Source organism: the organism of the source record quoted next, unplaced genomic scaffold (assembly GCF_019419815.1).
Source record: "Pyrus x bretschneideri cultivar Hongxiangsu unplaced genomic scaffold, Pyrus_bretschneideri_v1 Contig32, whole genome shotgun sequence".
In the NCBI taxonomy this organism is placed as follows: domain Eukaryota; kingdom Viridiplantae; phylum Streptophyta; class Magnoliopsida; order Rosales; family Rosaceae; genus Pyrus; species Pyrus x bretschneideri.
Genome location: NW_025999635.1, coordinates 363329 through 375830, shown reverse-complemented (window position 1 = coordinate 375830; position 12502 = coordinate 363329). Strand labels below are relative to the sequence as shown.

Here is a 12502-nt window from a genome sequence, read left to right as displayed (position 1 = left end):
ATCGAAAGCTAGACTGTAGAAGGTAGAAGGTTGTCCCTCTTGTGTTACTGATCGTATCTTATATTAATTATGCAGTTAACACCTACATATTCCTCGAAAAGTTAAAGATTAGTAATCCTTTTTAGAAATCGAATGGATTTGGTCTTATATATACGAGAGGAAGGTAATCAAAAAAGAAAGAAGAAACTCATGCATGCGTGATTCCTATATATGCGGTGACACCGCCTTCCCTCCTGAAAACTATCTGGTGTTTACTGATCACCAACAGATTAATCAAGTGTGTTAAACTTCAAGAGTAATTAATAACTTGTTTCTGTCTCTAATTAAATTTTTCCTTGCAAGCCACTGTATATATACTTTCGGCTTGAAGTGTTCTTGATAATTGCATGGGGCCAATTGGAAGACATGTCAATTGTGATCCGTGACTCACGACATATATATATATATAGCACACAGATATACATAGCACACAGATTCAATTAAAACAAACTTTCCTGGTAAATTGCTGGTGTATATATAATATAAATAAATAAATATATATATATATATATATATATATATATGGCACACAGATTCAATCAAAACAAATTAACTTTCCTGGTAAGTTGCCAGTATATATTTGGAGAATGTGATCCTCATGCATGACACATCATTGCAACTTAACAGCCAACAGAATTTGCCAATTTGGCTCTCCACTATTGAGAGAGAGTTTCATGATTCTCCCACGGTTAGAGAAGTCGGAATGCCAAATCTTCCAGTTTTGAACAAAACTTGAAGTCATGGCGCAATATAATAAATGCATTATCTTTTTATCCATTTGGTAGCGGTCTGGCAGATTTTATATATATTTGCTTTGTTATAATGTCACCAACGAGAGAACACTGTCTGTCCAAGATACTAGGTCTTCGCCTAATCTTTCCCTTGTTGCAAGCATGCATTTGTTCTGACTTCTGATATTCGATATACAATTAGGCTATGGACCCCATGAGAAGATTTATTTTTGGATTTGTTTCTGAGTGAACTATACCAAAAGAAAAAGAAGAGTAGCCGGCCCACTTCCAAATTTCAATCCCCGTTCTCATATTTTGTTGATTAAAACCCAAAAATCCAAACCTCATATTGTGTTCATAAGTTGTGAAGTATATATGACTTCATTTAGCATTAGACCATACTCCAAATTTAATTTATTAATTGTACACTCACAAATGCATATTTAATTCATTGTTGACTACTTTTTATTGTTACTTATCTTAATTCCATTTGATATCAATCTTTATAAAACATACTTTTAATGTTTTAATCTCAGTTTTAATATCAAAACTAAGAATGAGTAGTCATGTATTATTTAGCTTGTGACTCTAAATGAGAAGTGTTAATAGTATTACACACTTAAACTTTCGATTTGACAAAAACATTAACTATCTTTCTTTAGCCCAACCAAAAATATATGACCATAATTTTCTAACCCCAACCTCATATTTCATCTCCATGTTTTTCTCCAAACCGCCCAAAAGATGTGGTGCACAGTTCTTTCCTAAGCATGCGCAACCTCCATTATATAAACCAAACCCACATCCAATCACTTATGTGCAGACTCGATATTCTCACCAACTCAACCAAATCCCTAACCGATCATACCAAAAACCCAATTAAAAACCAGTGATAAAATGACCAAAATGGCCAATAAACAATAAATCCTGCCATTGTCATCTGTGTGCTAGTTGTTATGGTATGCAGCTGCAGCATGAAGGGCAGTGAAGCGCTCTCAGACTGTGCAAAGCCATGCATGCCAGTGTGCATGAAAGAGGAAGGTGCAAGCATTCCCATCTGTAAGATTGCATGCGAGAATTACTGCAAACAGGTTTCTGGAGATGCTGGTTATTGGATCGGGAATACTAAGCACAACCTATGATTGATATTGTACCTCTCAAATGAAAGTACAAAATCCGTACGTACGTACTTGTAGTTTTTAGAGTCATTTTACATCCTTTTTAAGTTGGTAAATAATGCCACTACGTGCTGGAATTATTTTGTGATTACCAAGAAATATAGGGTAATTAGCTAGAAATGCAGATCATGGATATGATCGTATTAATTTCTAGGGTTTCTGGGATCTACATATTCACATAAATGCATCCTCTCATGTAATGAAATTTTTCACTCACTGAACGATTTCTTATATATATATGAGGTGAAGAAAATACTCAGCTCTTTCAGTCATCTTTTTTATTTGCAAATCACAATTTTACATACCTACAAAAACAAAGTTAACGTTTTTATTAAATTATTTTTACGTATGAGTAAAACTACGATTTGCAGAAAATAGGAAGAACTCTAAAATAAACATTCCTTTCACAAAAATTGGTCACATAATTAGCATGTAACAACATATTTTTGTCAATATATTGAAATTGGGATTATTTAAAAGGAAAACTAATGAAAAGGGCTTGAAAATTTTGAGTTTTAACATTAAGGACAAAATAAAGGGTAAAGTGAATAGTATTAGGATTGAATTTTTAGTGTAAAAATGTGGTTTTTCGTTAAAGTGAACAGTACCGGAGCTTTTCGTTAAAGTTCCCTTATTTAAATGGGAGAGATTTCATTTGTGTGAATTTTAATATGTGAGATTTAATTTATCACTATATTGAATTGTGATTATTTTAAAGTGTCAACACCAAATGTTGTATATGTTTTTTAAGAAGAGTATAATATTGCATTCATTGAAAAAAAAGGGCGTCATAATCAAATATACGTCATGAATAACTTAGACCCAAAAGGGTCCTTGTAAACTAGATCTAAAAATATTACAATAAAGAAATACCAATAACAAAGCAATAAGTAGACATTAAGCACTCGTCTGAACTTATCGAGAACCGCAAGATTACAAATATCAATAAAATCATTAAACCTCGTGTTACACGAAGATCATGTGAGAACAAAATTTCAAATCATATATTGGGAAAAACAATGCTCGTGGGTCTAATCGCTTCACCTAATTACGATCATAATTTCAGAACACCAAATGAAGTAGATCTAACAAATTAAATAACTCCACCATTCACACCTATATCCAAAAGAGATGTAGCACACCAAAACGAAAATTAAAATGAAACAACTCTTCTATATAAAGGGCAATAAACTAGAAACTCTGCTAAAAAGAAAAATCAAAACCAATCTCCAAGACAAATTCTTGGAAATGATTAAACAGAAAAAAAATAAAAGAAAAAAAAATTATGTTGTTGCTCCACATCCTTTGGACGTCTAAGAGTGATATCGTTGCAATTTGCAATGGCTAACCCCGTGTACTCCCGTCACAATCCAACATCTTTCATGGCTTTTGACTTAAACCCCATATCAAAAGTGATAATTTGATTCAAAACCTTGTGTTTACTGTGTGAGTAGACCAAAAAGCGACAACCTTAGTGTTTCATGGCAGCATCTTTACACCAAAACAAATAAATGAAAAGGAAGAGAGGAAAGAGACCAAGTCGTATGTTGAAGCATACAAGATTAATACCATCAGAAAAACTGATAAATAAACAAAGTATAAGCATACATTACGTGGTTTCACTGACAATTACAACAAAATTTTGTTAAAACTATCCCAAACTTGATGCAAGTTAGAAAACAATTCTTATATAGTTAGTACTAAGGCGCTGGCTCATTTTTCCAAAATTTTGAGATTGTGTCACTTCCCCAATAGTGAATGAGTTGAATTCCATACAACAAAAAAGAAAAGAGTTAGTGCAAATGAATCATTATCATTTAATTTATAGGCATGATAGTAATCTTCCCTCACTTTCCAAATAATACCTTCCTTGTTTCTTCTTTTACATATTCCCACGCACGATCGTGCCGTACTTATGTTCTGAGAGACTACATCTCTCAACTCAATTGCACAAATGGGTATTGGTAGTTGAATGTCACCTCTCCTCCTCCATTTGGCTTAAAGACAAAAACAAAAGATTAGACTTATTTAATTATTACGGGTTACGTAGTGGTTGAAGATGAACTCTAGACTTATATTCCGTATGATATGTCTTGAATTTGATTCTTGCCTTAGTGAATCACACGATGATTACAAAGAAAACTGAAATACCATCTATGAGTATTCCCAGCACTCAAAAAAGTAGATTGTCAGTGGTGAAACTATCGATTAACCCTTTTTTGTAATAAAGAAAAGATTAGAATTATTTATTTACTCTTCGATTGGAATTGGACTATATGTAGACAATTTTAAATCAATGCCATGTAATTTGATCAAGCCAAAAAAATCCAAATCCTCTATGTGCATTTTTTAACTTTCTCTTAGTCTAGCCACTTCATAATTACACATACCTTAGACGTCCCTATCTTTTTATATTTTACGACGGCTTCCTGCTCAAATGCGCACCTCAACTAACCGCAACGCGACCCCATCTCAATTCCCAACTCGAGTCGTACGGTCAGAAGTAAGCAGTGACTCTCTTCGTGCGCTGTGTCCTAGCCGCGCAAATTAGCCACCCCCCGCCTCGCCCAGACTCAGCTTCAAGAATGTCGCTCAAAACCTAGACAAACCCTTCTCTCTCTCTCCTCTCTCTCATACACACAGACTCTACTCGCAGTTGCAGTTGGCGGTTGCTTCCGAAGGCTAATCGTATCATCAACAAGTCTCGTTGAATTTACAGGTTCTTAATTTCTAAGCATTCTGTCAAAATTTCGCTCAAATCTTTGCACTTCTAGGTTTCGATTATTGGTTGGTCTTGGAACTTCAAAGAACAAAGCTTTTGTGATTGAAAACCAATGTGCCATTAGCTTGTATAGTAGGATATGCTGTAGATGTGAATCTTGGTTATAAATGGGGGATGTTGAAATATCCAATTGGCTCGAAGGGTTGCCATTGGCACCGGTCTTTCGGCCGACGCATACTGAATTCGCTGACCCGATTGCTTATATATCGAAAATCGAGAAGGAAGCTAGTGAATTTGGTATTTGCAAGATTGTCCCACCATTGCCAAAACCCTCAAAAAGATATGTTTTTAGCAACTTGAATAAGTCCCTCTTGAAGTGTCCGGAATTGGGTAGTGATGTAAATTCGTTAGAGGGTTGTTCTCCGACGAGAACAGGTTCTGGGGATGGTGGTAATGATGGGGAGGCTAGGGCAGTTTTTACTACAAGGCACCAAGAATTGGGGCAGAGTGTGAAAAGTGTGAAAGGGGCAGCAGTTCAGAATCTGCCATCGGGTGTAGATAAGCAAGTGTGGCAAAGTGGGGAAATTTATACTTTGGAGCAGTTTGAAACTAAGGCTAGGGCTTTTGCAAGGAGCATACTAGGTTCAGTTAGGGAGGTTACTCCATTGGTTATAGAGGAAATGTTTTGGAAGGTGGCTTCTGAAAAGCCAATATATATAGAGTATGCAAATGATGTGCCTGGGTCTGCTTTTGAAGAGCCAGTGGGCCAATTCATCTCTTCTCATAGGCGGAGGAGGAAGAGGAATTCCTACCAGAGAAGTAAAGAAAACTCTGATAGCAAGAAAACTGAAATGATTAGTAGCAGCGAAAGAACCTCCCGTTATGATGAAGTTAAGAATGCATCTCATAGGAATGTTTTGGATACATGTTCAGAGGCATCCAAATCTACTGCTCCAGAAATATTTTCAGCTGATGAAACTCCCCAATCATATAGGCGAAAAAATCCAAATTCATGTTGTGATATGGAAGGTACTGCTGGTTGGAAGCTTTCAAACAGTCCTTGGAACTTACAAGTAATTGCACGTTCACCTGGTTCACTTACTCGTTTCATGCCTGATGATATCCCGGGTGTTACTTCTCCTATGGTTTACATTGGCATGTTGTTTAGTTGGTTTGCTTGGCACGTTGAAGATCATGAGCTTCACAGTATGAATTTTCTTCACACTGGATCTTCAAAGACTTGGTATTCTGTTCCAGGTGATTATGCATTTGCTTTTGAGGAACTTATTCGCACTGAGGCATTTGGTGGTAATCTCGATCGCCTAGGTATGTGAATTCTTTTATGGTTGGTTCATTCATTGTTCACTAAAAGCTTCTGGGCTTCTGAGCATTTGTTTAGTGTTATTACTTCTATAGCATTTTTGTAACTCAGGTCCAGTTTCTCTTATTACCAGCTGCTCTCTCACTATTGGGCAATAAAACAACTTTAATTTCACCTGAGGCTGTTGTTGCAGCAGGGATTCCTTGTTGCAGGTGGGTCCTTCTCTTTCCCCTTCTTGTTACTTTTATGGTTCATTATAATGTTAATTAAGTTGAGGATTATTGTTCTTGCTGAATGTTCGGCTTTGATGTGTGGAATTGAGTCTATGTTGGGTTGGGTCTTTTTGATGTTCTAATTTTGGCCCTTCTGGTTTCTTGTTTAGGTTAATACAGAACCCTGGTGAATTTGTTGTCACTTTTCCAAGGGCTTACCATGTCGGATTCAGCCACGGTAATTACTTTACATTGTTTGCACATATTACTTAATTGTAGTGCTAGATGTGACAAGTTTTACATTTTGGCTTGAACTCTGTTTTTACTTTGTAAATGCTTACGACATGGCATTTGTTGCAGAAAGAAATTGCATGTGCATTGGACACTAAACATAGGGTATAGAAGTTCTACAAAGAATAGGGTATATATATCAAACGTACAAGAAAAAGGGGTAAGTACCTAAAGGATTCAATTCCTTGTGATAGAAGTGGCCCTTGAGTCTGAACTTGATTTGAATACCCATAGATGAAACAGAAATGACAAAGGCTTCAAATAATTTATCCTTTGGTAATGTCTATTAACTTTGATTTATTGACCATAATCGCTGATGTAGAGCCATAAACACGTATCACCTTTATTATGGTTACTTTTTCCTTATAGTGAGAATGAGAATATACAGTACCTCCTCCAACTAATCGGGAAAACTTTATTCCACTTTTCTGTTGAGCTATTAGTTAAAACGTACTGAACAGAAAGTTGCAAGTTTAAATGGGGGGTATCTTGGATTGTTGTGTCATCAGGAAGAGTGGAGGTTAGGTGCCTTGGATAAATGGACTGTAGAGAGGTTAAAATTCCCACATAATGCGCTTCTTGCATCACCAGAGAATTTGGCCTTGGATATGGCTGAACGGAATGAAGGGATCCTAGTAGCTAACTCCAGATTGATGGACATAACGCTTTAGTTGAGTTGGTATCCTCCCAGTTTCATTTAGCATATTCCTCTCATCCAGATTTATAGATGATAGACAGGAGGTGGTCAAGACTTAACTCTGCACAAAAACTACACCCTGTTTCTTCCAATTTTTGTGATGACGTTAATCCTTTCATCCAGCATTCTTCTTCTTCTTTTTAATAATTCTCATGTTTCCTAATGTGGAGGTCTGCATTCCGCGTGAGTAGAAGTTGTGATAAGGTCTTGTGCCTTAGTGCCTTTTCTTCCTAATTCTTTCTTGATAAAATCAAAAGTCATGGACCTCTTCCATTAAAAACAAATTTCTGTCGCAGATATTTAAACCCGATTTCTGACAATTGCAATAGTAAGTTGTATTCATTTGTCTTCATCATAGATTTTATATTGCTAATGTCATGGTTCTTTCTGCATGCACATGATGTTTCCCATTCTAATCTGCATCCTTGTTTTTTATAAATTTTCTTTTAGTGTATTTAAAACAAATTTTTATTGCCTCTTCAGCATATGTTGCTCATCTTGAGTTTTTGATGAATTACTGTAGGTTTTAACTGTGGGGAAGCTGCTAACTTTGGAACACCACAATGGCTTAAAGTAGCTAAAGAAGCTGCAGTACGTAGAGCTGCTATGAATTATCTTCCTATGCTCTCCCATCAACAGCTTCTATACCTCTTGACCATGTCTTTTGTTTCGAGGTCAGCTAAGCATCTTATTCAAATTACATTGAGCACAAGATAGTCTCAGTATGTCTGTACATGCTGCTTTTGGAACTTGTTCTTTGATGATGGATAACATGACTGTGATAAAGTTGTTCCTTTGCATTTACTCTTCTATGCTTCAGTTAGATAGAACTGCACTGTGTCTTTGCTTGTCTTGATAAAATTGTCAACTAGGCCAGCCAATTGCAGTTGTTGCTCATGTTTGGTATTGCTGTGTTGTTATAATTCCAGGGTGCCAAGGTCCCTACTACCAGGCGTGCGAAGTTCGCGTAGGAGAGATCGGCAGAAGGAAGAAAAGGAGCTGTTGGTAAAGAAGGCTTTTATTGAAGATATATTAAAGGAAAACAATGTGTTATCTGTCCTTCTTGGAAAAGAATCAAGTTACCACGCAGTATTATGGAACCATGATTTACTTCCATATACAAGTAAAGATTCCGTAACACTCAGTGGTGGTGCTCCTGTTGATATGAATCCAAAGGAAGATGCTACCCATATTCAGTGTGGAAATTATGAAGATGATCAGAACATTCTGATTGACGAGATGAGTTTGTACATGGAAAATATGAATGATTTGTATTTGGGAAGTGATGATTTATCACAGGACTTTCAAGTCGACTCAGGCACATTGGCATGCGTGGCTTGTGGAATACTTGGGTTTCCATTTATGTCTGTGGTGCAACCATCTGAGAAAGCATCAAAGAGCTGCAAACTGAAAATTTTATGGCTCAAGGTTCCCCTGGGGTTTCAGGACTTGAAAAGTCTCATTCGTTTCCAGACTTACACACATCTGTCAAGGGAAATGTTACAGGTATAGGAATTTGGATCCACATATTTTTCGTTGCTCATGTTTTTGGTTTTCTCAACTAACTTCCTAGTTTGTCATTGAGGAGAGAAAATTCAAAGTGGATATAACTTAACAGTGTAAAGTATATTCGGAGCCCTCAAAAATAGCTATTTTCCTATGTAATGGTTAGAGTGTTCATCTTTTGGGAGTCCAGTGATGTTCTGCTGGTCAGCATTATAGGTTTTGACATTGGGGTACTTAGAACTGCCTCAAATTCTTCACAATTCCAGTTGCGAAGCATCTGTGATTAATTTGCGGGATGTTCCTGTGCACAATGTTTATGACCTGCTGCCTCTGTTTTTGATTTAGGACCTTGAATCAGCTGATTGTCAACTGTATCAATTGTTCTCTGTATTGTATGGTATCATGCCAATACGGTAGATTGCTCCTTTATGTCCTAAAGTTTTTCAATTGTGAAGTAGTAGTAGGAACTGGGGAGTTATACATTGTTTCCAGGTGTTTTTCATGAAAGCAAATTTTGAAGTCTATTATTTTCTTTGTTGTGCAGAAGAGGACCTCGTTTCTGTTCCCAACGTTTCGCCACCTTCAAATGGTCCCTTAATTCCTTCCATAGCCAAGCTAAAAAAGGGTTGGACTACTGATAATAAATTTCTGAGACCAAGGAGTTTCTGCCTTGATCACGCTGTTGAAATTGTGGACCTGTTGCAGTGTAAAGGTGGAGCGAACATGCTTGTAATTTGCCATTCTGGTAAGTTTGGCTTTTTCCATGATTAGTTTTTTTCAAAAGAATAGTAATTGATATTTCTCTGTTAATTTGCAAAGTTAGTTGAATCTTTACTCTTTGGATTTCTGCAGACTATCAAAAAATAAAGGCTCCTGCTGCAGCAATTGCAGAGGAGATTGGTTGCCCCTTTAAGTATAATGAGGTTCCTTTGGATATCGCGTCAAAGGAAGATCTGAATTTGATAGAGCTTGCAGTTGATGATGAACGTGATGAATGTGGAGAAGACTGGACCTCAAAGTTGGGTATCAACCTACGGTACTGTGTCAAGGTCAGAAAGAATTCATCCTCGAAGCAAGTCCAGCATGCATTGACATTGGGTGGCTTGTTCTCCAAACAAAGTCGCAGCTCAGATTTTCTAGCCGTCACATGGCAATCAAGAAGATCTCGATCTAAAAAGCTTAATCATCCAGCGGATTGTACACCATGTGAGAACGTTGAGGAAAAGGATGAAGTGGTGGGCGGAAGGTCAGATGGCTCCTCTATTAAGAGGGAAGAAAAAATAATTCAATATTCAAGACGAAAGTCTAAGCTAAAGGCGGGGAGTTCGACAGGAACAGGTAGGGTCTTTGGGCACCCTGGTACAGGTGTTGAGGGTAGTAAAGACAGCAGAATGGCAACAGAAAGTAACATTTGCGGCATTGGGAATTCCACAAGCAGTGGTGCAATACTTGATTTCTCTGCGTCAAGCGGAATGTCTGAAATGTATCCTGTTGTCCAGATGTCTGAAGCAGCCACTGATATCAGTTTGTACTCTACTTCTTCACAAGTTTCAGAAACACTAACTGCTGCTACGTTAATAGCTGGTAGTGTTGAGGCACAGGTCGAGAATCACAGTTTTGAAGAAAGAAACATGAAAGGTAACGGTTGTAAGTTAGCATCAACGGATAATTCTGATATGCAAGATGAGATGAGGATTCTTGAAGAAGCCCATGAGAACAAGTCTGCTACTCCACCTGTCATTGCAGCCGATGAAAGTGTTCCAATGCAAATAGAGGAGCAGAAAATGGAAAAATTCAACAATACCAGTGACAATTGTAATCTAGCATCGGAAGGGCAGTCCCAAGTTTTGGCTCATGAGAATGCTCTGATGGATGACATTTCTGTTCTTGCTGAGACAACAAATTTATGTGCTTCCAACTCAATTGTTACAAGTTCTGAGCCACAGATGGTGAATACAGTCCCGGAGAAATCTTGCATGAGCAATGAAATTTGTGATTCCGTGATCTTGGATGAAGTGCAGCAAGAAATCCGAACTACCAACAGAAGCAAAGACAAGATGCCAGTTTCATGTAGTTCCCATAATGATGAAGACTTGAGCAATGATGTGTCTTTAGTATGCAAACTGGAAGAAGAAATTAAGAGTCCGAAGGGAGGAAATGAGGAACCCAGTTTATGTGGAAGACAAATGAAGGAGCCTTCTCCTGCTTCAGTAGAAGGTACTTCTGGAGTTCCAAGAGAGCTGTGTGCTGCAGCAGATTTTTGCTCTGTTCCGGTTTCACATAGTGAAGAATTTCTAACTGCAGATAGAAGCGAGGAGGAACATGTCTCGACTTCAGTGACTCAAATGGAAGTAACTCAACCTTGTATCTCAATGGAAGAATTTTCTGAAGTGCCAAGGGGAGGCTCTTCTGTGGAAGGCACAGACGATGGTGTGAATTCAGACGCTGTATTTCAGCAAGAAGTCCAGACTACAAATGGAGCTATAGAGGCACCCATACTTAGTCTCGTCATAGAAACAGAACTGCAGCCCACACCTGGTTTGGTTGAAGAATTTGAGGTTCCCGGAGTGACCTGTGCAACAGATAACATCATTGGTTCTATGGCTTTGGATGGTGAAGAGTGGAAAAACCATCCCACAAATGGTAATGAGGAACTCATCTCTAGTCAAGATACTTCAAAATGCCAGCCATCTCCTTTCATCCAAACATATTCTAGAGCTAAAAGAAAGGCTAGTGCTGCTCAAGACTTGCGCAATGGTGGTAAAGTTTGCTTATCCCAACATGATAAAGAGATGGAAAACATTGGGTCTTCAAGTGCGGTTGCACCAAGGCTTGAAAGCCCTGCACCAAGTCCTGAAATGAGAAGAAAAAGAAAGAGAGGATTGGAGCAAATAATAGATGACAACCTCGATTCCAATGGATTTATTAGGGGCCCGTGTGAAGGGTTGAGACCAAGGGCTGGGAATGATGCAACGAGTAGGAGTGGGATGGACAACATTTACGAAGAGGTGGAGGAGAAGCCGGTGACGAAGAAGGTGAAGAAACCTTCAGATGTCCATGTTCCTCCCAAGAAAGAACAAGCAAGGAAGTCTCACAGGTGCGACATAGAAAGCTGCCGCATGAGGTTTGCAACAAAGGCGGAGCTAATGTTGCACAAGCGTAACCGTTGCCCACATGAAGGGTGTGGCAAGAGGTTCAGTTCCCACAAGTACGCAGTGAGTCACAGCCGTGTGCATGATGATGATAGGCCCCTCAAGTGTCCGTGGAAAGGCTGCTCCATGTCGTTCAAGTGGGCATGGGCCCGCACTGAGCACATACGCGTGCACACCGGAGAACGGCCTTACCAGTGCAAGGTTGAGGGATGTGGCCTCTTCTTCCGGTTTGTATCGGATTATAGCCGTCACCGACGGAAAACCGGGCATTATGTGAGCTAACCTGCCTGGTAATCTGGTGAGGTTGGCTTTTGTAACATATAAGCAGAAGGGGCTTCTGGGGTCAAAGATGCCTGCAGGATCTCATGTAACAATTTTTTTGTTTTTTCGGTTAAAATCTCGTGTAATCTTTGGATGTTCTGGTTAGGCGTAGATAAGGAACGAATTAACTTTTTTTGTAGATTGCAGTCACCGATTATTTGATTTCACTCATAGTAGTTTTTGGGTCAATATTTTTTATGACACTATTATTTCATTTTTCAACAAAAGGCTTTTGACGTAGATATGTATCCGTCGACGCTGCGATGGAAAAGAACTCCCATGTCACGTCTCTATTAGCCTATTTCTCTTCTCATGTGACTTGTCATTCAGGC

General features: G+C 38.3%; 1 protein-coding gene across 1 annotated transcript; it reads left to right on the top strand.

The window, feature by feature from the left end:
• The first annotated feature begins 4556 nt into the window (after positions 1–4556).
• LOC103958373 (probable lysine-specific demethylase ELF6) lies at positions 4557–12359 on the top strand. The gene is given in 8 exon segments (XM_009370619.3): positions 4557–5996; positions 6125–6203; positions 6374–6441; positions 7715–7865; positions 8121–8584; positions 8587–8697; positions 9242–9442; positions 9550–12359. Coding segments are annotated over 8 exon segments (4815 nt in total). The 5' UTR covers positions 4557–4837; the 3' UTR covers positions 12132–12359.
• The last annotated feature ends 143 nt before the right edge of the window (positions 12360–12502 follow it).